The 23,987-nt window shown below is 54.3% G+C and overlaps 10 protein-coding genes across 11 annotated transcripts; 7 read left to right on the plus strand and 3 right to left on the minus strand.

Moving 5' to 3' along the window:
* The first annotated feature begins 823 nt into the window (after positions 1-823).
* Positions 824-2,624, plus strand: N657DRAFT_140917 (uncharacterized protein). Its single transcript, XM_062785933.1, has 4 exons — positions 824-1,156; positions 1,406-2,110; positions 2,175-2,490; positions 2,555-2,624. The coding sequence occupies exons 1-3, from the start codon at positions 1,005-1,007 to the stop codon at positions 2,194-2,196; spliced, it is 879 nt and encodes a 292-aa protein (XP_062644573.1). The 5' UTR covers positions 824-1,004; the 3' UTR covers positions 2,197-2,490; positions 2,555-2,624.
* N657DRAFT_140950 (uncharacterized protein) lies at positions 2,234-2,838 on the plus strand. Its single transcript, XM_062785934.1, has one exon. The coding sequence runs from the start codon at positions 2,352-2,354 to the stop codon at positions 2,685-2,687; it is 336 nt and encodes a 111-aa protein (XP_062644574.1). The 5' UTR covers positions 2,234-2,351; the 3' UTR covers positions 2,688-2,838.
* A 666-nt stretch (positions 2,839-3,504) lies between these two features.
* N657DRAFT_550697 (uncharacterized protein) lies at positions 3,505-4,079 on the plus strand (the record flags this gene model as incomplete). The annotated part of the gene is made up of 2 exons (XM_062787896.1): positions 3,505-3,648; positions 3,891-4,079. Coding segments are annotated over 2 exons (333 nt in total), but the record flags the coding sequence as incomplete, so codon positions are not given.
* Positions 4,080-4,581: 502 nt separating this feature from the next.
* On the plus strand, positions 4,582-5,159 carry N657DRAFT_683291 (uncharacterized protein; the record flags this gene model as incomplete). Its single annotated transcript, XM_062796560.1, has 3 exons — positions 4,582-4,730; positions 4,834-5,073; positions 5,132-5,159. 3 exons carry the CDS (start codon positions 4,582-4,584, stop codon positions 5,157-5,159), a joined length of 417 nt encoding a protein of 138 aa, XP_062644576.1.
* A 155-nt stretch (positions 5,160-5,314) lies between these two features.
* On the minus strand, positions 5,315-6,162 carry N657DRAFT_141025 (uncharacterized protein). The gene has a single exon (XM_062785935.1). The coding sequence runs from the start codon at positions 6,015-6,017 to the stop codon at positions 5,571-5,573; it is 447 nt and encodes a 148-aa protein (XP_062644577.1). The 5' UTR covers positions 6,018-6,162; the 3' UTR covers positions 5,315-5,570.
* A 1,159-nt stretch (positions 6,163-7,321) lies between these two features.
* Positions 7,322-8,645, minus strand: N657DRAFT_700799 (uncharacterized protein; the record flags this gene model as incomplete). Its single annotated transcript, XM_062797348.1, has 2 exons — positions 7,322-7,931; positions 8,432-8,645. 2 exons carry the CDS (start codon positions 8,643-8,645, stop codon positions 7,435-7,437), a joined length of 711 nt encoding a protein of 236 aa, XP_062644578.1. The 3' UTR covers positions 7,322-7,434.
* A 2,430-nt stretch (positions 8,646-11,075) lies between these two features.
* Positions 11,076-12,175, plus strand: N657DRAFT_648597 (uncharacterized protein). The gene is made up of 4 exons (XM_062793548.1): positions 11,076-11,170; positions 11,266-11,318; positions 11,393-11,658; positions 12,039-12,175. Exons 1-4 carry the CDS (start codon positions 11,099-11,101, stop codon positions 12,056-12,058), a joined length of 411 nt encoding a protein of 136 aa, XP_062644579.1. The 5' UTR covers positions 11,076-11,098; the 3' UTR covers positions 12,059-12,175.
* A 1,598-nt stretch (positions 12,176-13,773) lies between these two features.
* N657DRAFT_648598 (chaperonin GroL) lies at positions 13,774-15,892 on the plus strand. Its single transcript, XM_062793549.1, has 2 exons — positions 13,774-13,896; positions 14,007-15,892. Exons 1-2 carry the CDS (start codon positions 13,807-13,809, stop codon positions 15,651-15,653), a joined length of 1,737 nt encoding a protein of 578 aa, XP_062644580.1. The 5' UTR covers positions 13,774-13,806; the 3' UTR covers positions 15,654-15,892.
* Positions 15,893-16,131: 239 nt separating this feature from the next.
* Positions 16,132-17,583, plus strand: N657DRAFT_636213 (uncharacterized protein; the record flags this gene model as incomplete). Its single annotated transcript, XM_062791406.1, has 7 exons — positions 16,132-16,152; positions 16,355-16,433; positions 16,746-16,756; positions 16,971-17,111; positions 17,191-17,264; positions 17,326-17,374; positions 17,440-17,583. The coding sequence occupies 7 exons, from the start codon at positions 16,132-16,134 to the stop codon at positions 17,581-17,583; spliced, it is 519 nt and encodes a 172-aa protein (XP_062644581.1).
* Positions 17,584-17,886: 303 nt separating this feature from the next.
* Positions 17,887-22,470, minus strand: N657DRAFT_624402 (uncharacterized protein; the record flags this gene model as incomplete). Of its 2 annotated transcripts, XM_062790713.1 has the most annotated exons (7): positions 17,887-18,118; positions 18,181-18,619; positions 18,696-18,844; positions 19,393-19,977; positions 20,028-20,711; positions 20,926-21,025; positions 21,157-22,470. In XM_062790713.1, 7 exons carry the CDS (start codon positions 22,468-22,470, stop codon positions 18,069-18,071), a joined length of 3,321 nt encoding a protein of 1,106 aa, XP_062644583.1. In that variant the 3' UTR covers positions 17,887-18,068. The 2 variants fall into 2 exon arrangements, with proteins under 2 accessions (XP_062644583.1, XP_062644582.1); XM_062790712.1 differs by lacking the exons at positions 19,393-19,977; positions 20,028-20,711; positions 20,926-21,025; positions 21,157-22,470 and having other exon boundaries at positions 17,887-18,619; positions 18,696-18,906.
* Positions 22,471-23,987: the final 1,517 nt, after the last annotated feature.

The following is a 23,987-nucleotide window of genomic DNA, read 5'->3' on the forward strand; positions in this document are numbered from 1 at the left end:
AGAGCTATTCGAGTCAAGCAGACCTCCGGCCACACGAATGAGTCACTTGAATGTCGCTTAGGAGTTTTCGCCTTGGGTCGCAAACGGATAGACAGGGAGCTTGTGCCGTTTGTCGGCCTCGACGTTGGCTTGCACTGTCTGAGAATTCTTCCATCCAGACCGCCGAGGGGCTGGTACACTGACGGCGGTAGTTACAAGCACGCTTCGTTATCCGACAGGATGGGGCATGACTGGCCCATTTGAATCAGTCGAGGTCAAAGTCCTGAGAAGATGCTTATCCGTGGCACTTGCCATCACCCTTTGGCTGCCTTGTGACAGCACTCTCTGGGGTCAGTGCGGAACCATCCTTCCAAGCTTGACAAGGGACATGACCTTGTCTCGACTACTTATTGCTTGCTATCCGTAGCCAGCGCAGGAGCAGAAAAACAACTCAAAAGAATGGCACTTTTTTGTTTAGTGCAAACCATCGTTTGCAGGCATGTCAAAGAGACAGAAAATTGATTAAGGTAGCTTGAGGGGCATCATTGTGCCTGATCTGTGATGTGTACAGTGGTGGGTTGTACTGATGGCAGAGCACTGCCTGAATGGAGGAGGTTGGTGACCAAGAGAAAACGAGGCAAACAGCGTGTCGTAATCATTTATCACTGTGGGTCTGCTGTCGCGATATTGGCGCGAAATCATCTGACGGCTCATTTCAGAAGGGACGGTGTGGATGCGAGGGCGCCAAACTTGTGATCCTGAGGCAGCAAGCCCTGCCGCTTCATTTGAACCATTTGATTGGATCTCCAACCCCACTCTGGCCCCACAGCAGCCAACCCTTTCGCGAGATTCGACACCCGCTGAATGATCAGGCCGCTGGTGAGCTGTTTGAGCACCTCGCCTCCCCCCGCTGCCCATCCATCTCTCCTTAGCAAACCTTAGCAATTTCCAAGTTGTCGAGTCATATCCACTCCGAGGGCCGCCCATTATTAGCTGGCGACATTCGCCGTTGCAGCCCTGCAGCCATGAACAAGAACTGGAACGACCGGGCCGACAAGGACCTCTTCTTCACCATCTTGTCAGTCAAGAACATTGGCGTCATCAGCGGCTCAGAATGGACCACGATAGGCAACCACATGCGCTCTCTGGGCTACGGCTTCACCAATGAAGGATGCCGGTGAGTGTTGTTTGCTTCGTGTCGCCAGCTTCAAGTTTGAAGGCCTTTCCATCAATAGCCATCGTCGTTGTATTCGGCTGTCGATCTGTTAAGGAAGCTGCGTGGTATTGCTTCCCCTCAAACATGCTGCATCAATTGCATCTCTTTGCTTGCCGTTGAGATCCGTTGAATATTCAAGTGATATCATCTACCCTCATCATCGACCAAACGCCCTTGTTCACAAGATTACGCTATCTAACCCATGAACAGCCAACACTTCCAGGGCCTCCGTAGAGCCCAAAACAAGGCCGAAAACAACGTCGCCGGCGACAATTCGAGGAAGATCGATCCCGCTGTGAACCCCATCACTCGACGGCCTGGCCCTGGTAGAGGACGGCCCAGGAAACAGCCCGCTGCCGCGACCGCGCCCGGCTCAGCGCCCGTTTCTGGGACTCAGCCCGCCGAAGCTCAGTCTGTTGGAGCTCAGTCTGCCGGCGTTTCGCCTGCCGATGTCACGTCTGGTACTTCCGGAGCTCCTTCACCCCTTGTGCCCGGGGTCGGGCAGACTGCCGGCGTGCCTCATGGAGTAGCTATCCATCCTCAATACCCAGGTGTGGGTCGGATGCCCAGTGCTCCTACTGCACCCCTTTCTACAGTTCCGGGTATACCGGGTACCCCTGGCATGCCACTTGAACCCGCTCCGCAGGGACTTGCGGTCGCTCAAGGCCAGCCTCAACCACCACCGCCACAGGCCAGCCAAGCAATTGCTCCCCAGGCACAAATGGCCCAGGCACATATGACAAGCCCCGAGGAGCTCGCCGTTGATCCGAACCTGGAAGAAGAGCCGGAGGAGGAGCACGCGGCAAAGCGCCAGAGGCTGGACGACAGTCAAGAGCCCACCCTCGAGGACGAGGCAGTGCTCAATGTCCTTGCTGGCCACAACAACCCGACAACACCAGGCGAATACACATCTGAGTGAGTTTTTGCCCCCACAGTGTATCCATCGTTCATGGTACCCCAACGCTGACACCCATACCAGATACACATATGGGGATGCTTAGTTTTCGTTCCACTCTTCTTCAGCCCGGCAATCTCTGGCCAGGTAATTGAAAACGACAAGGCATTTTCCTCGCCAGGAGGACCGGGAATTGACGGGCGGCGTTCCTTGTCGTGCAGTCGAATCTAGGTCCGGCGCATCATTTTCAGCCGATGTACGATGGTTCTTTCATGGACAAGGTGTTCTTTAGGAGTCGTCTCGGAATTTTGGCAGGTCTGTCTATCCTCAGTCAGGTCAATGTCGATTCATTGCCTAGATGCCTGTTCGTTTAGCTGCACAATTGCTGCCCTCGGTCGTTGTGAGTTGCCGTCCATTGATATACCTTGGGTGCAATGTGCTTACATCTGTACTTTATCAACCAGATTGCCATGTGCTCAACCAATTGTGCTATCTCCATTCCTTTGGAGTGTGTCTACTGTTACTGCCGTCAACATTCGCCCTGCCAACGCTGAGCCCGCGTGTTCCGTGAGGTTCCACAAGACTAGCCCTCGTTGAGGCCCGGGTTGACCGCTTGGTGTTCATATTTAAATCTTTCACGTCTTCTCTTTCTCCATCGTTCCTTTCACACACACCCCACAAACCTTGCGAGGAGAGCCAACGCACCCATCAACCACCAACAACAACACACTGAATAAGACAGCCACTTCTCGCGTACACACAACGCTATAACCATCACCATGTCCACCAGAACGGCAATTCCGACGACAAGCCCGTCAATACCAAGTGGAACGAGAACACTCACAAGGCACTCATTGGCGTTCTTGTCAACGTAATTCCCAACGATGGCGAAACCAATATGAGCAAGCATCAGGATGAGATCATGGGCGAGATGAGGGATCGTGGTTTTGAATTCACGCGGGAGGCTATGTGGTAAGTGGACGGCGACTCTTGCCTTACCTTAGTACCCCTTTTCTGAGAGACCTGTTACACGCATATCCCGCAAGCGAAACCTGCTTTGATCTTTTTTTTCTCATCCCTGCTCCCTGTTTTGCCTTCTCTTCTTTCTCACCATTAGACCGTTCGTCAGTCTCGGTGCTGCGCATCACAACCCTATCTGTTGACTTCCTCAAGTCGCAAGCGCTGGGCAGTGAACGGCGGCATTGTTGGGACGAGAGCCCGCTGTTGGGTTTCGTGAGAATTTCTTGTGGCGGCCTTCTTTGAGCTTTGCTGCGGTTTTTCCTTCTCCAACTCTCCAGCAAATTCCAAGCCAACTCATCACCGAGTCAACCAACGACGTAGTCCATCATCAGGGACCACAGCACAATTTCCAGCCCATTCTCGCACTCATAATATCGCTGCCACAATCCCCAGAATGCCGAGGTGGGAAGACATTAGGGATGACCTGTTTGAGGCCATCATTCAGGCACATCCTCCCATTGGCAAGGAGCAGCAGGCTGAGATTGTTGCGCACATGCGAGCCAGAGGGCATGACATGGGCTGGAATGCCATTCGGTACGTTCACCTGTCTAGAGACCGTGGCCCAGAAAGTTCTGGGCAGAATCATTCTGCGATGTCATCTCAGCGAGTGTTTGGGGTGACCTTGGGCTGATGTTGCAGCTCTTTCTTTCAGTTGCTTTCACCCCTTCCTCCTCTTTTTAACACCCTACCAACCTCACTTTCACTCTCCTCCACGACGTCCATGGAAGCTGCAGTTCTTCACCGTCACTTCTTCTGTCCATCAACAAAACCTTGACAGAGGACAATCGTTACCGTCATCACGCACCCACCATGCCTGGGCAACGCGTTCTCCAGAACTGGGATGCAGAAACGCACGAGGATGTGCTGCTCGCCCTGATTGAGCACATGAAGCCTACTGGAGGAAACTGGACTGCTATTGTCGCATCTCTCCACCGCAAGGGCTACACCTTCACTGAAGGGGCTTTAGTGTACGTTCCAGAAGACATGGGACGAGATCCTGGCCAGCTGCATGCTGGCTGCTGCCAGTTTCAGTCCCGTGCTGGTCTGCCTCTATTTTCCTTCTCGCAACACCCATTCCCCCAAAAACTTCCAATCTCCCATCCACCACTCGTCGACCATCCTCACCCTCTGCATTTGCTTCCCCCTTCACCGAGACATATACACGCCCACAGCAAATATGTCCAAGCAACCGACGATTTGGGACCACGATGCGCACCTGGCGCTGCTCCAGGCTATAATGGCGGTATCGCCGCCTCAGCCCGGTGAATGGGAAAAGATCCTGTCCGAAGTACGCAAAAAGGGCTACGAATATACGGCCAGCGCTGCGATGTAAATCCCCCCTCAACCCGATTCCTGTACCTTCGCTATTCCACATTTCTCTTCGCGACTTTCGCACTCACTTTCATTGCCCACGCCTACTACACAAACCACCATCACCACCAGCCAACCAGGAAGCGAGCCATCAGTCAAGATGGCTGAGCGAATGACCTGGGATCTTCATGCTGATCATGACCTGCTTACGGCCATGATGCAGGAACTCCACCCGACGCAGGAGCAGCTGCGCGGTATCATGGCTCGCATGCACGGCTTCGGCTACACTTGCACTGTCAAAGCGATCACGTACTGACTTGCCTTGCGTTGCATTTATTCTACTTGACCTTCAATTTCCCGCATTATATGAAAAGAAATAAGATGGGCTAACGATTTCTCTCCCTTCTCACAGTCAGCACCTCCAAAAGCTCCGCCGCAAGGAGGAGAAGAACGGCGGAGGCGACGGTGCTGCGGGCCCGTCGACCCCGAAAACCTCAGGCGGCCGCAAGAAGAGCGTCGCTTCCAGTGTCAAGAAGGAGCCTGGCTCCGGTACCAAGCGCAAGCCGGTCGCCGTCATGAGCGATGACGAAGAAGACATGAAGCCGTCCAAGAAGTTTAAGGACGAGCCCGTCAAAAAGGAGGACTCTGGCAAGTGAGTATCTTCGTCCCCGCCAATATGCTTCCGCTTCATGTTCTGACTTGTCCTGCAGGGACTCCAACATTGCCTACGCCGGTTGAGTTCATGACCGACTCGCTCGCGAGTCGGCGACTCCGATACTTTTCTTTGATCATCTGAGAGGGAATCCGCCTGTCTCAACTCGGGAGGTTGGGAGGCAGAAAATCAGACAAGGCCGAGAGAATTCGTGTTTCTCCGACCTGTCTCTTTTCCCACATCATCTCTTCCACCTTTCCTCTCTTAGCTCGCTTCACCCGTCCTTTTCGGCCTGATTTGGGGACGTTATTCGGTTTATTTCCATCTCACGCAGAACACCGGTCGGTCTTCTGAGACTTTCGACACTTGAACTCATTTTCCTTTCCTCGTTTCGGCTTTCCTCGGGCCCGTTTATTGGGGTCCCCCTCGCCTGAGTTCACGTCGCGTCACGTTACCATCGCGGCTCGACAAGCATCACTCATTTATTCGGCACGGCATCACGACACCTTCTCGCAGAGGACGGACAAACACAGTACTGCGTTCATGGGAACTGGGAGGCTGGAACCGCAGCTTGTGATATGACATGGGCAAGATGGGCATGGCAGCGATGGATGGGGAAGAAAAGCTTTCTTTTTTTCTCTGGCACAATCGGAGGCATTCGGCATGCGTTGGAATTCCGGTTTGGGACTAACGCGCTTTTGCTCTTTGGAGGAGTCAGAACGGGTTTTAGTCTCGGGATTTATTCGCTTGCTGGGGCATTCGAGGTGTTTAGGGGAAAAAGTCTCTTTTCCATTCTCGGGTTTACTGGGCTGCGTGCTGTCATTATCATGGGCTGGTTTCGGGGCTTTCTCTTTCTCTGGTCTCTCGCGCGCGCACAACTCTAGATTAGGGCTTGCCTGCCTTGGTTGCTTTTGTTGCGGCTGATTAACGGGACGTCTGATCATCAAGATGGTTTCGTGTTAACTCGGGGATGATTGTCGTGATGGTGCCGTGGATTAACTTCAACGGCCTTGCCCTCTAGCCAGGGAACACTGAAAACGCTTCACGTTTGGACGATCTTGTGTGCCCGGTTTAGCGTCAACACCCATCCCAACTCCCCCTAGAACTCATAAACGACTCGAAATCTTGGGGATTCTTTTCGAGGAGAATTATTCTTCGTCTACCCGATGACCTGAAACACAGAGACCAACATAGGATTGTATGCCTCGCTTGCTCAATCATCGTGTGATCGTAAATGGAACTCCTACCTACCTTAACTCAGCACTGCCCTGGCACCAAAAGCATCTGGAGGCATGGGAGCCGACGATCATCCTGTACCTATCTGTGTCCCGCCAATCTTGCACATAGTAAAGACGGGCGCTCGGCATTCCGAATTTTCACTGTGAAAATCTGAATCGCACATTTTCGTTGTGAACAACAATGACCTGGTCAATGGCTGCTTGAACTGAAGCAAGCTGCAAGAGTATGCCAAGACCGCGTTGCCGAGCAACCCTGTGTCCTCCATCATACACAGTTCAGGGGTTGAACGTGACTGGAGTGAATGGAGGCCATCAGTTCGCTTACTCGGACTGTATCAGATGTAGCCTGCCCCGATAAATCTCGCCGAGTAATATCGTTGTAGAAACGCAATTGAATAACAGATATATCAGACAGCCAGATCTGAGAGTTCAATGAGACCTTGATTGAGTGCGTAGCCCACAAAGCAACAGAGTGTTCGCGTCGTCTGGGTCCATGCTGTCTCTGCGAAGTCAGAGCAGACTGGAAATGAAGACACCGAGCGACTCTGGCTGAGCCAGAAGCACGATCAGAAGTCATCATCCAGAGCCTATTTGTAATGGTCTAATAAAACTGTCGGCCATCTTTTCCACAACTTAATCGGTGGTTGACAGCCCCGAAGACAAATAGGAGGGTGGTCGTGATTAGGGATGTATGGCTTGTCCTTAGTCAAGTGGCTGACCGACATGAATACAGCAGGCCGAAGACCGAGTTACAGCGACACAGAGCAGCCGCTGACTTGATTAGGAGATCCCTTGATTGTCCCTAATTATCGTAAGACCGAGGCCTCAGACGAGTGGGTCCCTTGTAGGCGCCTCGTTCCCGAACGCCAACCTGGGTGCCCGAATAATGACCTTGAAATTCCGAACCCTTCATTCCAACCCTGTGCCGTCTCCAACCTTGAGTCGAGCCAAGTCATGGTCCTCCAAGATTTCAACCAGACCAGAGCTGAGCCCGGTGAGTGGGGACAGGGTCCCGAGCAAGCCGCAAGAACAAAGAAAAAGAGACCCAAGCCAGTCTCAGGCATGCCGACTAAATCAGATGCCAGAGGAGAACCCTTCAAATCGGCACAAAGAATGAGGCGGTCTACCCCTCCATCTCGTTGCTCGTGCCCGCAGCAGTCTCAGGGGGAGGCGAGAGGGGAGAGGAAGGCGCCTCGTCCTCCTTGGCGGCGGCATCATCCTGCTTCTCCTGGTTGTCGACTTTGGCGGCAGCGGCAGCCTTGCCTTTGCCCTTCGCCTTTTTGGCGGGAGATTCGATCTCCACATCCTCTTCATCACCAGCAGCAGGACTCGCCACAGAGGCAGCTCGCTTCCTACCGGCCGCCGAGCGCGGAGTAGCAGTGCCGGGAGGCTTTCTACCGCGCTTGGCGGGGGTAACCGGGACAGAGGGCGAGCCGGCGGCAGCCTCGGGGAGCCCCTCGTCGCCGTCTTTGGCGCCGTCGTCCTTACCAGCAGTGGCAGATTTTTTGCCGCCGGCAGCCTTGCGAGCAGAACCGGGAGCTGCACCGTCGCCGTTGTTGCCGTCATCGGTATGAGCGATACCGAACTTGATACGAAACAGACGCCAGCGCTCGTAGGTGCCTAGTTTTGAGCGGGACGGTTAGCGAGTGGTTCTCAAAAGCCTTGCGAGTAAATAACTGGACTGGTGTCAAGTAAAAGAAAAGAAAGAAGACAAGCAGATGAATGAGTGTGAGGAGGGAAGATAGAGAAAGAGAGCCTCTTGAGAGGCCCACTGAGGGTAAGCAGAATCAAGATTGGCCCCCGCCTGTCGTAAGGTTTATACTCTTGCAAAGAGCAAAGAGTGAACCCACGCTATGAGCTGTATGCCAGCCGAAGCGGATGCCAACATGAAACGCTTGCTCTGCGACTCTCTTCAGGCAACCGTCACTGGTAATACATCAAGATGAAGCCTTCGAGGGCAACCTAAGGGAACCAAAACTGTTGCGAGGAATCGGGAACGATCATCTCAAAAATGCAGGTGCTCGACCGTGATGAGCATCCGGGTTGATAAAGTCCCTGGGGAAGGCAGTCCCCCAAGCGAGCCAAAATCAATCAAACAAACAGAATTTGAAGAAACTCACTCTTTTTGGTTTGCAGGCCGAGGGCATTCTGCAAGTTGTCCCAATCGACATCAGGCTTGCTCTTCAGGTTGGCGACCATGGCAAAGATAAACTTGATTTCGGTAGCCGTGGGAGCAATGCCGTTGATGGTGACGCCGCCTGCGAGGGCACCGCCTGAAGAGGCGCCGTCGCCAGTATTGTCACCGGAAGAAGCAGCCTTTGCCGGACGACCCATGTTTGACGTTTTGTCTTGTAACCTTGTTAGCTATGGTCGATTGATCGCGTCGAGATTTGCGCTTGAAGTTGAGCTCAGCGCGAAGGTAAACCGGCTGGTCTCGTCCGCACTGGAAGGGATGACGGCATAGGATCGAAGACCGCCCGTATAGAGCATTAATCTACATACCTAGAAGAGAGAGGAGTCGTCTTGGTAATTCTGATGAACTGTGTAAAAATCGTTGTCAGCCACGATGGTTCGAGTTAGGGTCGGGAAGGAAAACGAAGATCGGTCGGTCAACCTCTGCCTTCAAGAATCCAGGACAATGGCAATGAGTGTACCGGATTCACGATGAGGTCAAAATGATCAAGAGAATAAGACTCAACTTACTGTTGCTGCCCTCAGCGAACACTCCCGAGCGCAAGATCTTGGTGGTGATGGTGGTGGTGGGAGGATTGAAGGAATCGGTGAATAGAAAGAGAAGAAGGGAGGAGGGGGGAGAGCTGCGAGAGGAGAGGAAAGGTTATGGCAATAAATGGTGGAGGGTGAAGGACGGAACCAGGCGGAAGGTCTCGCGACTAGGGCTCCGCTTTTCTTTGCAAAAATCTAGAAGGGGCCAAAGGGAGAGGTACTTTGAATGATTATTCATGCCATAATGACTCCGAAAAGTTCAGATGGCGGCAATATGCGGGAATGCCGGAGGCAGTAGGGTCAAGTCATGGAGGAGGGTGGCACAAGCCGGAGACCCGCCATGGCTGGAGTGAAAGCTGGCCGGCCTGGCGACAATGTGCCTGGTATGATGGTGTCTCCCATCTCATATGTAAACCTAGACAGGCTCTCGGTCACTGCCCATTGTGCCGAATCACCACTGCAAACATGGCACCATATCCAGAGGTAAAGGCTGGGGACAGCCTAGGGGGATACTCGGCAATACATCCAGCACACGATGTCCACAGCCACTCACATACATACGTAGGAGCAAGTTTTATGTTGGAAGTTAAACAGAGCACTACTGAAAGATACATACCATGCGACTTGCTCCTTTGTTTATTCACTCAGGGGCTTCAGGGGTACCCTAACCCTGAGCCCGTCTGCTCGCTGGAAAACTCGTAAACAGACTCCAGGTTCTCGGTCAAAAAGGGAATTGTTGACAGTCTGCTAGCAATCTGCCATGACCGGTTGAAGTCAACGCTGGTCCGCGTTTGATCAAGGGAACAGAACTGATTGATATGGCAAAGGGACTCTTCACCCCTTGGTCCAAGCACAAACTTCAAAACACCTAAACTACCTGGGTCAAAATGTGAAAGAACATTTTACTTCTGAAAGGTTGATAACAATGCGCAGAGACTTGTGAGTCTACTCACACTGAGCGCAGAGATGGCCAGGCTGGTGGAGTAAACAAGACAACTGCAGCCGTTTGCAACTTTATCCAGTACACCTGAGCGTACCGTCCCATATATCAGACACACTTCGTCTAAACTGCCAACTCCCACAACATCGGACAACCAGGTCCACGTGGCCACGGCCATTACCGTGTGAACCGCGAAGAGAATACTGGCGTGCTTTCCAGAACTGGACTTGAGACTTCGGACCGAAAAGAGCGTGCTGCTGTTTAAATCTTCCAGTCAAGACCAGGCAGCTCCAATTTCCTTCTCCCTCTCTTCCTCGCCACTCCAGCCAACCGAGTTGACTGCCTCACTTGCTCTTTGGAGCCTCAGCTCTTCAGGCACGTGAGCAGGCTGCTTCTCTTCTTGCAACCGGATGCTCTTTGTGCCAGCTGCGACAAAGACGCCATTCTAGACATCTTGAGGGTCACGATTGTTTTGGACCCAGTCGCCTGGTTGCTAGACCCGACGTGTCCCAAATGTGTCCACAAATAAACCCAGCTGCCCTTCATCTTCTTCCACCAGAATTATTCCCGCGCCTCGTCCTTCTAACCGGAACTTCAGACTTCGCTCAGACACCCAATATCCCAACACGAACTAAACAATAACTAGGTAAGCATTATCGTCTCCTGCTGTCGGATGCACTCCTCTCGAACCTGGCTCTTTTGTACCTATTTTGTCGAGGAGGATTCGAGTTTCAGTGATCGGTATCCAGCTGTTTGTGTCTTCAGGATTGAGCCCAAGGCTGTGGACTTCTGTTCTTCCTTGTCTTTCTCCTCCCACTCCCCCTCCTCTATCTTCATCCAACCACAAACTAGCCAACCAAACATTCCTTCATCCAGTCCACACCCTCAAACACACCTCAATCTTGCCCGATACCGTGCCAAGGTATTTCACATCCTTTCCCCTCACCGATCGCTCTATCGCGCACACTATCCTTCCAACAGATTCTGATCTGGCACTCTTCTGCATTTCTCTTTCGCCGCTCTCTTAACCTGTTAGCACACGCTTGTTTTAAGGACAGAAACAATCCGACTAACGTCCTTCCTTTTCCACAACACAGACAGTTCTTCAAGACAATTTGCAAAGATGCCTGCTATCGACACGGAAGCTCAGTTTAAGTTCCTGCTGTGCTGCATCAAGCACTCTGCCGCAGGCAAGGTAAGTTCTGATCGGCTCTTCATGACCGATTTCATCGATTGCTTCTTTCGCAGCGACTCATTCTGACCATCGGCTTCGCGATCGCGTTGTCACAGGTCAACTTCGACAATGTTGCCAGTGAGCTCGGCATTGTCAGCAAGGCCGCAGCGTAAGTAATCCTCGTCTTCTCATCGATCGCCTTAAGCATCAGCGCACTTGACTAATATTCGTTCACCCCAACAGTGCCAAGCGCTACGAGCGTCTCCTGAAAGCCCACGATATCTCCGTCAACACCCCGCGTCGTGGCGCCGGTTCGCGCGCCAACGGCGATGATGGTGATGACACCGAGCCAAAGACGCCCACTTCCAAGAAGCGCAAGCGCGCCGCCGCCAAGAAGGATGACGACGAAGATGACAGCCCGACCGTAAAGTGTGAGGCTGTCAAGAAGGAGCGCGGAGTCAAGAAGGAGGAGTCCGATGAGGACACCAAAGTCAAGGGCGAGGATGACGGTTCGTCAACTAAGGCTGCTACATCATGCCATGTTGCGGGTGCTGGTGGTGGCAACGTGAGCAAGGGTGAAGAGGCGTTTACTCCGCGCCAGGGGCAGGGCTTCGGTCTGCATCGGTCAGACGACCGAGACGGGGACGACTGCGTCGTCGTCGGCGAGAGGCCTGTTCCTGTCTCGCTGCCGCCAACCGCGGCCCAGCTCCCGGTCGCTTACGCCCCGGCCCACCATGGTCACATCCACGCTCACCATCAGCCTCACGGAGCGCCATCAACACCCATTTTTGGATACTATCACGCTGCCTCTGCTTCTGCTGCTGTTGAAGCGGCAGCTGCCTACTGTTTATGCCACGATGCTGACCTCTTGGGATTTCCCCCACAGAAGACGACTACATCTCGGAGTAGTCCCCCATCGCCCCTCGCGGCCGGCAGCCATGACGCCACACCCCCGTCATGGGAACTTGCCCACAGTTTTGGTCTCGCCCAGCAGAGTTTGGCATCGTCGCCGCCGCCTGCCGAGTTGTGCGGCGAGAGGCATCGCCATCTCCTGCAATAAAGGCACGTCCCCCGCCCCTCCTCCCAAGGCCGTGCTTTTTCGTCTCGTCCGGTCCGGCACGCTGACTCCATCGCAGCTTGGCAACGACTGAAGGAGGATACCTTGCCCGGAAGGAAAGTTGGATGGTTGGCCGGCATACTTGGTCGCCATCATAGAGGAGTTGGCTTTGGGAGATTTCTTTGATTGGGTTCCAGGTTGGCTTGGGCGAATGGAGTTTTGCGGTGGGTGGAAAGAGTTGATATCCTGATAAATCACAGTGGGTGCTTCTGACCTTTTCTGGCTCGTGGTGCTTTCTGTGATCTTGCTGTTGATCTGTCTCATGTCATGGCCGCCTTTATGGCTCCTCATCCCAGGTGGTTGCGCCAATTCTAAACAGATGACTGGAAACTTACCCTGCCACCTAGCAGCTGTTTTTACATTACGACAAGCGTCATTACCGAGATAAATTAGCTCACCATTCTCTCTTCTGGAAGGGCTTTCGTGCTCTCCAGACCTCCAGAGTGAGGGAGTTTGCCCTGCCTATGGGGTTTGCCTGACGACCGAGGGCCTAGCCAGTAAGCTCATGCATTTGATTGACCAACGGAACGAAGCGTTCCCATCACGGAACCAGCAGGAGCAGGTGTATGTTGTTCCAATGACTTGTGGCTCGTGCTCTCCCCCCAATGTATAGCACCTAGGCGGCTCTCAGTAACACCACCAGCAACAAAGGAGGTCCAGCGCGGCTCCACACTGAGGCCTCCATCGAGTGAGTCCTGTTTCGACTTGACGAAAACAGCGGAAGTCACTTATTGGAGCGATGTGCTCATAGGCTCAATTGAAGAGCAGGGCGGGAAGCTTGTTTTGCAGAGGGGGTAGTGTTCACGCGCAATGCCTGCCAGGGTTACAGGTAGGCTGCACCGCTGAATTGATGCATCGTACTGTAGATTTAATGAGTGATTGGCGAGAGCACGCTTAGCGTTGTCCTTGCACAGACTGGCCAATTTGTGGGTATGCACACTGTAAGGTCTTATATGAAAGGGCGTTCTGGTCGTTGTTTTGAGATACTTCCAATCCATGTTTCCCGGCCGGTGTAAGCCGAACCGAGAGCTCCAATGGATGATGCCAAGATCGGGGAAAAGATGTATGGGAAGCTGTCATCGATGGAAAGCAGCAGACAGATCATGAGCATTACAAACTACAGATGAGCTGCCTATAGATCATCTCACAACCAACCTCGAAAGGTACAGAAAGACGAGCAAATTTCAACCCTGATACCCCGTACACGAGCGCGCATGTCTGTCGCGATAAAGTTTGCGCATGGAGTTAGTTGTCGGCGAATTGTAGAAGTGGAGTGCCGATGATTCCAGAAACTCCTGCGAGAGAATCCCGACGCCACGCTAGTACAATCACGGCATGGCGGTTCAGGAGCTCGGGCCAATGCATTGGTGAACTTGGGGAATTTTTTCGGCTTGATCTTCAAGCATCGACAACGAACTTCCTCCTCATTCATTCCTCCCTCTCCAGGTTCCTCTCCGTGTTTCCCCTTCGAAGCCGACCGTGATACCCTGAGTCTCTTTTACTTTAATTTCCTTGCCCTCTCTTTGATACCCCAGACAAAATGCAGCGTGCGTTGACGAGGGCATCTGTCTCTTCGCCGCTCGCGGCTTCTCGCGTCCGGTCCACCCAGCAGCTCCGCTTCGCTCACAAGGTATGTCATTGGGGATGACCAAGGTCGGCTCTGGACATTCAGAAGGGTGCAATGAGTGGTGAAGCCTGTTAAGCAGTACAGGCAGTTGCTGACCTCGCGCCTCTATGCAGGAGCTCAAGTTCGGAGTTGAGGGTCGGGCTGCTCTCCTCAACGGCGTCGAGACCCTCGCCAAGGCCGTGGCTACCACTCTCGGTCCGAAGGGCCGCAACGTTCTCATCGAGTCGAGCTTCGGCTCGCCCAAGATCACCAAGGATGGCGTGACAGTTGCCAAGGCCATCTCCCTGAAGGACAAGTTCGAGAACCTCGGTGCCAAGCTCCTTGCCGACGTCGCCTCCAAGACGAACGAGGTTGCAGGTGACGGTACCACCACGGCGACCGTGCTTGCCCGTGCTATTTTCTCCGAGACCGTCAAGAACGTGGCTGCTGGCTGCAACCCCATGGATCTCCGCCGCGGTATCCAGGCCGCTGTTGAGTCGGTCGTCGAGTATCTCCAGCAGAACAAGCGCGATATTACCACCAGCGAGGAGATTGCCCAGGTCGCCACCATCAGCGCCAACGGTGATGAGCACATTGGCAAGCTGATCGCCAACGCCATGGAGAAGGTCGGCAAGGAGGGTGTCATCACCGTCAAGGAGGGTAAGACGCTGCAGGACGAGCTCGAGGTCACCGAGGGCATGCGCTTCGACCGCGGCTTCGTCTCGCCTTACTTCATCACCGACGCCAAGTCCCAGAAGGTCGAGTTCGAGAAGCCCCTGATTCTCCTGTCAGAGCAGAAAATCTCTGCCGCCATGGACATCATTCCAGCCCTCGAAATCTCCAACAAGCTCCGCCGCCCTCTCGTCATCATCGCCGAGGACTTTGAGGGTGAGGCCCTCGCTGTCTGCATCCTCAACAAGCTCCGTGGCCAGCTCGAGGTTGCTGCCGTCAAGGCCCCAGGCTTTGGTGACAACCGTAAATCCATCCTCGGCGATATCGCTGTCCTGACCAACGGCACTGTCTTCACCAACGAGCTCGACGTCAAGCTCGACAAGGTCACCCCCGACATGCTCGGCTCCACCGGTTCCATCACCATCACCAAGGAGGATACCATCATCCTCAACGGCGAGGGCAGCAAGGATGCCATTGCTCAGCGGTGCGAGCAGATCCGCGGTGTCATGGCTGACCCTACCACGTCCGAGTACGAGAAAGAGAAGCTCCAAGAGCGTCTTGCCAAGCTCTCTGGTGGTGTTGCCGTCATCAGGGTCGGAGGCTCGTCCGAGGTTGAGGTGGGCGAGAAGAAGGACCGCTTTGTTGACGCCCTGAACGCCACCCGCGCTGCCGTCGAGGAAGGTATCCTCCCTGGTGGTGGCACTGCGCTCATCAAGGCCTCGTGCAACGCTCTCAACGACCTGAAGCCCGCCAACTTTGATCAGCAGCTCGGTGTCAGCATAATCAAGAACGCCATCACCCGGCCGGCGCGGACTATCGTCGAGAACGCCGGCCTCGAGGGTTCCGTCATTATTGGCAAGCTCAGCGATGAGTATGCCAAGGACTTCAACAAGGGTTTCAACAGCGCCAAGGGCGAGTATGTGGACATGATCCAGGCCGGCATCCTCGACCCTCTCAAGGTCGTGCGGACTGGCCTCGTTGATGCCAGCGGTGTCGCCTCGCTGCTCGGCACCACCGAGGTGGCCATCGTTGAGGCTCCCGAGGACAAGCCTATCGGCGGTGGCATGGGCGGTATGGGCGGTATGGGCGGTATGGGTGGTATGATGTAAAAATCTGTATTTTGGGGCGACGGTTCTGGTCTTGATGTACGGCGACTCGGTTGGGGCATTTGCGGTGTTCTGGGATTGTACAAATGTGTTATGGAATCTCCTCTCTCGTGTTCCTCCCTGTGTTCATAGCTGCATATTCCGGCTGGTGGTGGCCTTGTATATTACCATGACACGGGGGTTGAGAGTAGAGGAATAAACAAACAACGAATGTAATCAATGAAAGGACTTTGAAGCTCAGGTGCTCTCTCATGCTGCTTGCGTCAACGCGAGGCAGAAATATTGAGGCCTGGGTCCGTCCTCCATGAGTTGCCGACTCCTAGGTTACCAAGATTACGACAGCTGCAACCCAAATTGCCTACCCTAACTGCCTGATTGTACCACAGTATAAGTGAATACAGAACCTAGCGATAGGGATTGATTCTGCGGAACAGAAACTGGACGAAAACAGGGACCCGGACCGCTTAGCTCTCATGATATTATGGTTGCACCAGCCTGGCGAGTAAGCTTGGCAGCTGTTACCGCCGACAACGACCCCACCAAATTGAGCTGCAGGGTGTGTTCCATTGTTTTTCAGGTCCGCTTGCCCCACTCCCCCCCCTCCAAATCCGCTCCTTTATCGCACGCCTCACCTCCACGCCGTTGTGTATGTACACTTATTGGCAGTACTTACACCTAACAACCCTTGCTTTCTCTCTTCCTAGTTTTGGCGGGTAGATTCGCAGTTCATCACAGAGACGGGACGTTTCTTGTTGAGACATAATATCGGGTCTCCCCCTTATCGTAAGTGCCTCCGCAAGCCAGGCTGTGCTCGCCCAGGAAGCTTGCCATTTTGTTATTTAAAACCCCTCTTTCTCGCTCCTGCCCGGCGCAAGCCCAAACCCGCGCCTACACCGTTTGAGGGTCTTGCGACAACTCAGCCGACTTTTTTGTTGACGAACAAAACCGCGGTAGCTTCACCAGCCGACTCTTTTTCTGTCTGCTTCTCTCGCCGACACAAGGCTACAAGCCCAGAATACAACCAGCATCATGGTAAATACTCAACCCGCGCCTTCTCCTCTGCTGTCCGGGTGTTCTAACGCTGTGCCTGATCAGTCTCAATCCGGGTTAGTAGCCGTAGTCCAATAGTCACCGCACATCTGCCGCTTCGTACCATCCCGTTTCTAGAGATCCAGTCGCCGGGAAGCCTCGATTGATCGATAGCGGCGGGCATGGCGGAAATCAGGGGCCACACCAACCAAAACACAACCGGGTGTGCTAACCGCGCCTCCCAGAGCCACCGTCAACGCCGAGTGCATAACGGCTTACAACGACCTCAAGCTCAACAAGAAGTACAAATACGTCATCTTCAAGCTCTCGGACGACAACAAGGAGATCGTCGTCGATAGCACCAGCGAGGATGGGCCCGGTTACGAGGACTTCCGCAACAAGCTTATCAACGCCCAGACCAAGAGCAAGACTGTATGTTGCAAGCGCCGGTCATCGTGTACACTGCACTGGGCTGCCTGTGCCGGCTTTGGCTGACTATTCGGCTTCATAGGGTGCTGTGGGCAAGGGACCCCGATATGCGGTCTACGACATCGAGTACGACCTCGCGTCCGGTGAGGGTATCCGGTAGGCATTCACGAGAAACAAAACACGGAGCTGTTGGAAAACGAAACTGACGCAAGCGTAGGAACAAGATTACCTTCATCGCCTGGTCGCCTGATGATGCCGGTGTGATGGTTCGTCAAACCACCCCGTTCCTTCTCTGACCGCAAGCCCACGATCTGACATGTGTTTATCCCAGGCCAAGATGGTTTACGCCTCGTCCAAGGAGGCCTTGAAACGCGCCCTGCCCGGTCTCGCCGTTGAAGTGCAGGCCAACGACACCGACGACATCGAGTGGGAGTCGCTGGTGAAGACGGTCAGCAAGGGCACCGCAGCCCGTTAGAGTACTTTGATGGGCCTCTGCGCGTCTCTGTTTCTCTGTTGGTTTGGTCGGGGCGAGCGTTGATTGATTCCGGGATTACCATCTGCGGCGCACTCTGTTCTCTAAGCACGCGTGCGTTGCGCTGTTATGTACTGGGAAAGTAACGCATGCCGTGTTCGCTCATCAAGGAAAGGAGAAAGGGAGTTGACATCGCCAATGACGACAAAGAGCAACTGGACCTGGGTTATGTGGGCAGCCGTATACAGTGATGCTTCCTACCGTCGCCTAGTGGACCACACAGGTGTCGAAAGGGAATACGAATGCAGCGGGAAGATGGTGCTATACGAGTTGGTAGCCCTGAATCAATGCCGATATCGCATTACGCGGCTTGATCATACCCCTTCACCCCGCTCCATCGACTCTAATCCATATCTACATCCTTCGACGACCTCCCGTCCCAAGCAGTCTTGAACACGCCCACCGCCTCCCCAGCAACGGCCTCGTCCCTAACCCGCTGCTGCAAGAAGCCCTTCAAATCTCCCCAAAATTCCTCCGTCTGCAGCACCCCAATCCCACTCAACCCCTGCGCAACCGGTGCCGCGGAACCCCCCTCCTGACCTTCCCCAGCCGTCTGCTTCTCCTCCTTCTTCTTCAGCACAACCGCCGCGGCACCACCGAGTATCATAACCCCCAACTCCACCTCCCCAATACTGGCCTCGGTAGGCGCGGGGAGCAGGTCCTTCAGGGACTTGCTATCCGCCCCCGCCGGCTTCTTGTTGTGCAGCAGTTTGATCTTATCGACCTCAATCCCCGTCTGGTCTGCGACGCGCTCCTTGACCTCGGCTAGCGAGGTCGAGAGCGCGCAGGCGGGCAGGACGACCTCGAAGGGCGGGTTGCGTGGCGAGCGGAGGACGACTTTGACTGCGCGCTCGGAACCGGGGGTTTTCTTCTTTGCGCTGCTGCTACTGCTACCGCCGGTGGTGGTGTCCGGTGTGGTCTGGGAGGAGTAGGTGGACTTGGAGAAGGGTTTATAGGAGGGGTGTCGCGGGAGGATGTACTATACACAAGTTAGTTAACCAATGTCATGCTTCCGGCAGGGAGGGTAAGGAGAATGGAGAGGAGATGAGACGAACGGGCGAAGTGCCTGGGTAACTGCGCGGGTCCTCAATGTGGTCGGGGGAGATTTTAGAGGGTTTTGAGTCGAGGAGGGAGAGGAAGGTTTTGGCAAAGGTTAGCTCTGTCGCCATGTTTGCGGCTGTCGGCTGTGGCGCGCTTTTTCGTACTATGTTTCGAGTGCGTAGTAAAGGCACTTTACAAGGTTAATGTCGAGTTTGGAGATGTTTGGAGAGGGTGCCAGGTTGGAGGGCCACCGTCATGTGGGGGGGATTGTGCTCTTATCTTATCGGACAGCTAATTAGCTCTTTCCCCGGAACTGCAAACACAACACAGATTCATCGTAGTAAATAGCATGAAGTCAGTCAGCGAGTCAGTCGGAAAGCTCTGAGAGGAGAACAGAAGCATATTAGATTAAGCAAGCTATTCCGAGCCAAAGTGGTCAGGATTGCCGTGACCAGTCTATCTGTCGTAACTCATCTAACGTTAAAGTCGTAATTCATCATGATCCTCATTCAGCAAGCTTGCCTAGTCTTGCTTGTACTGGTTTTCCTGGCCCGGCCAGGGCGGTCGGTCAGATAGCTCAACACCTGGAGCCAGTCTAGTCCATGCTTGTGATCAGGGAATCGAAGCAAAGGCTTGCGGTAGCCTGGTGAGAGCAGACAGTGATCCATTCCCGAACACCATATCCAGGTCCGGCAACCGATCATTGTCTACCTGTGCCGTGTTCTTCCTGCTCAGCCAAACTCTGGCTGACAATGTCGCGGATGGCCCACTTCCAGGCGTTGCCGCGGTCAACCTGGCTGTTGATCCAAACATGGCACTTCTTCCTCCACCGTTCCTCTTCCTCGCGCTGACGCCGCACAAACTCTGGTCCAACGTCAAACTCCTCGCCCACCGGCCACTCGTGGTTGACGTCGCTGACTCGGACATTGCCGCCGTCGCTAGATGCCATGGTACGCTCCTCTAGGTCCGGAATGTCTTTGAACACGTCCTCCTCGTCGTCCATGGCGTTGAAGCCGTCCAGCGTGTCGCTTCTTTCTGATCGGGTCTGAGGGGCAAGCTTAAGCCAGCACATGTTTTGCGGGTCGAAAACCATGCCACCAACTACCTGGACGCCCTTGGTGGCGCCAATGTTGGTGATCAACGCCGGGCGCGGTGTAGCCGTCTCCCGCTCGCGGACCGCGTGTTGAGGCACCGATGTGGTAGACGGAGAGGAAGCTGGAACATCAAATGCACTCAGCGCGTTGTCGTTACCTTCCCATCGGAATGTCTCCGGGTTGTACCACATGCCTTTGACCACTGCAACGTGTTAGAGTGTGCCGGCAGAACGAGAGTGGAAGGAAACTGACACTTCGGGTCTTTTGGTGGATTCAGGTTTGATATCAAATGCGGCTTGGATTGCGGCGATCTTCGCACCTTCTTGGCCTTGACAGTTGGTTGCGAAGATGAAGGCTGATTGGAGCTCCCTCTCACTGAGAGCTGAGCAACGCGCTGAGCGGTCAGCGGCGCAATCACGCCAGATGGATTCCGCTGCGCCAGAATCGTCTCTCGTGCGATCCGGCTGGCGGCAGTATCGCGAGCGAAACTCGGCACGCAGTCGACTCGGGAGGTGTAAGGTGTACGAGGTGACGGAGTGACGTTGCGGTCTGGCAGGATGTTCTGATAGCCCCTGCTTCGCGTCTGCGACTTGGCAGTGACTGGTTGCTTCAGAAATTTTGCTTCTGCTTGGGTGGATGTTGGCAGATCATCAAATGCATCCAGTTCATGACCATCGCCAAAGTTCCGCGCCCGTCGGGGCATGCTAAGCTTGCCCCAAGCACCATCTGGCGTGACTTTCTCTGCCGACCGAAACGGGCGCGGACTAGGCGATCGTATTGTCGAACGAGACACCGCTCGGGAATTTGGCCGGAACTCGATGCTTGTTTCTGAGTCGTGACGGCGGAAAATACGCGAGCTTTTTGCGTTGATATTGTACGACTGAGTCGCCGAAGCCCCAGCTGGCAGGAAGGGCACCGGAGCCTTGCGGGCCAATGCTGCAGCGCTTTCTAACGTTCGCATCCGCTCCACAGGCGTTTTGGGACGTTTTATGGGTGCTGCTCGGCTGGGGTGGTCAGTTCGCGACGGAGGACGATCGTATCCCCGAGCTGGCGGTGGCCGCGTCGCGGGTGGCTGCGGGGTGCGCATGGCTGGTAGTGATCGTTTAATGCGCAGAAGCTGCGCGCTTGTGGTCGTGGGCTCGTTCCTTACTGACACCTGCGATGCCTTTTGCCCAAGATCCCTCCTGCGTGGTGTAGACGGGGCCATGGTGACCGTAGAAGGTGTTGAGGAAGCCGATGCACTTCCCAGACTGGTCACAGAGGACTGCGCCGAGTGACCCATGCGAGACAAAGAGCGCCTGGACTGTGCTCGCTGAATTGGCCCGCCGCTTTCAGAAACAGGCTCCAACGAGGATTGTGTGTGCGATCGCTCGTGGCTCACCATGGGTCCCATAGGTCGCGGGAGGCGGGATGCTGTGATAGGTTTGTTTGTAAACTTGAGTGCGACTGAAGCTTTGGGCCGTGAGGGGCTAGCGGGTCTGGTCGCTTTGACCTGAATGTTGCGATGCAGTGTCAACTTCCTCGAATCGAAAACTTCTCCGTCACCGATGTCGAGTCCGGCGAGAAAATCCTCTCTCTCCTCCTTGGCCGGCGCCTGTCTGATGGATTCCTCTCTGGTAGGCTCTTCCAGTATGGGCTCCTGGGGAATGCGTGGAGGTGAGCGGCTTCGGCGGCGACGCTTCAAGCGCTCTCCAAGATCAAGCGGTCCATTGGGAATAATGAGACCATCGAATGTGTCATCCTCGCTCTCGACAACCGAACTCGCAATACTGGGACTGAAGGCAGAAACAGAGGAGCTTCTGGCAGACTGGGCGTCGCGTCGAGTACCGCCAAATCTTGTCCCTAGACTACCTTCGGCCCAGTCGAGGTCATCCAGGAGGGTGGCAAATGTGGGTGTCTTTGGGATGTCGCTCTTGGCCGAGAGTTTGAGCTTGCCATCTTCCGGGAGCTCGAAATCCGCCTCGAAATCCTCCTCTGTGCCAACGTTTCCGCCGACAGGCTTCTGAGGCGTTGGCGGCGTAATCAGGGAAAGAGGTTTTGGCGTTTCGCGTCTCTTCGATACCTTGATAGTCGTACCCCCATTCCCGAAGAAGTCATCGTCGTCATCAGCATCGCGAAACTTTTCCAGGTCGATGAAGCTAGAGGAAGGTGTCGACTTGATTTCTTTGGCTCCCTCATGGACCAGTGCATGGAACTCCTTCGGCGGCTTTGACGGACTTGGCTGGGTCGAGTTGCTGACCTGGCGAAGAACTTCGGGGAACTGGGCGCTATCCCGGGGTTTGATCTGCAGCGCCTGTCCCTCGGGAAACTCAAGGTCGTCAACCCAATCCTCTTGAAATATCTTTTTGATCTTCCGGCCTCCGAGCCTCTTGATTGTCCCTCCCATAAGAGCGGAAGGCGGCACATTCTGGGGAAGCGGAATACCGGCCTTTGCGGCAGCGGCTATCGCATCGAGAGTCGACTTCTCGTCATTGTCAGGCAAATGGACCTGCTTCTCCTCCTCGCCATGGATGGACTCAAAGTCGGACCTGAACGAGGATTGCGAATCGCGGCGGTTGGTAAAGATGTTGGCCGAGTTCGAAAGCGAGTGGAAGGCAAGATCATCTCCATCAATCAAAAAGTCCTCATCGTCCCAATTTTCGATCTCATCCTCCGCAGGCAGCCGCGCCTTCAGACGCAAGGTGGAAGAGTCCATGGCCGATGCTGGAAACCAAATAGGCTAGTTGAAAAGGGCAAGAAGTGGAACGGCGTATTCAGTCGCGAGGGACGCACTCGGCGCACCAAAAGACACTGCAGCGTGTAGTAGCGAAGGGAAGCGAAGGGAAGGTTCGGTCAATGATGCGGACTCATAGTCAACAGCACTGAGCCTTTCACCACCAATCGCTGACACCTGGTTGCCCTGCTGGCTCGAATCTGTCGGGGAGGAGAAACGCAAGGCCCGAGGCGCGGTTTAAAGGCGCGGTTCCAGACGGGTGGATGCTCAAAGGTCGCCTCGTATCAATTCTGCGGCTTCGGCTTGATGGGACTAACGTGCGGAGTCGTAGCCTGCTCCGCAGAGGGTTTGCATCGAGGAAAAAATTGCAGCCCAAAATCTCTCAAGGGCCTTGAAGGGTTCGACAAGGAAAGATAATGGGAAGAATATGGTAATATCTGCTGTCGTGTGCTCGTGGGAAGGGCGACATTGACCGCGAAATTGAAGTGGCGGGACTGTCAAATTGAGGTCTGTTTTTGGAAAAGTCGGGAGAGACGGGGCCCAAAGCTGCTCCAACCGACAGTGGTAATCCGTACAGCTGCCATTGGGCAGGGGTGAGACCCGCGGGCGGTTTCCCAGAAACCCACTCTTGAGGTTGACGCATCACAAATACCGTCCCGTCTTTCTTCAGCATCAAAATGGTCATAAGACACTCGACATCCCGTTGATGAGCGACACGACAAACAGGGGTCCTTGCTTTACTGACACTAACTATCCTTTTCTTTCACTGAATCTAATTCTTCTGAGCGGGTTTTGGAGACACAACCCTTGTGTCACTCTGGTTTTGTGGGGACTGGCCGTTGCTTGCCCTAATAGATCTCACGTTCACGACGCGAGGACTGGACACGCTCCCCCGCCCTTCCAATAAGTAGATGGTGGTCTTAGCATGAAGACTTCGCTTTAGGCTGGTTTTGATGGTATTGACTTTGAAACGATCCTTCATCTCATGCTCGATTGAAGCTAAGTCAGCTTACAAATTTGTTGACTAGGTCCTTAGGGTGGGAGAGGGGTCAATGCCATATGTGGATGGCAAACTACGCGAATTGTATGGATCTGTACATCCGTACCTGTCTTTCATATGTCAATGGAGTAACCATGCGCCGCAATTTGGACATGGGCCGAGTTTGTGACTACACTGAAATATCGTTAATTTCAGCGTGCAAATCCCGGCTCTCATCGCATGTTCAGCGTCAAAAACAATCCGATGCAGTTTTGGAGTTCTAGGTTCACTAGGTCCGCCTCATCTGTTATGGCTTTTCCCTTGATCTTCCTGCGGCACTCATTGTGGCGTAGTCGAACTGGTACGAATACAATACCTTACGGATCCGTACATACCGTGAGCTGCTTGGCGCCCGCCTGCTGCCTACGACTCAACCTAGGTAGACCAAGCTCCCCGCCCTCCACAAAACTGCAGGTCATGCAATTTTCGCCGGCCCGAGAGACACAGAAAGAGGACGGAA

This window comes from Parathielavia appendiculata, assembly GCF_033297405.1.
Source record: "Parathielavia appendiculata strain CBS 731.68 unplaced genomic scaffold N657scaffold_14, whole genome shotgun sequence".
In the NCBI taxonomy this organism is placed as follows: domain Eukaryota; kingdom Fungi; phylum Ascomycota; class Sordariomycetes; order Sordariales; family Chaetomiaceae; genus Parathielavia; species Parathielavia appendiculata.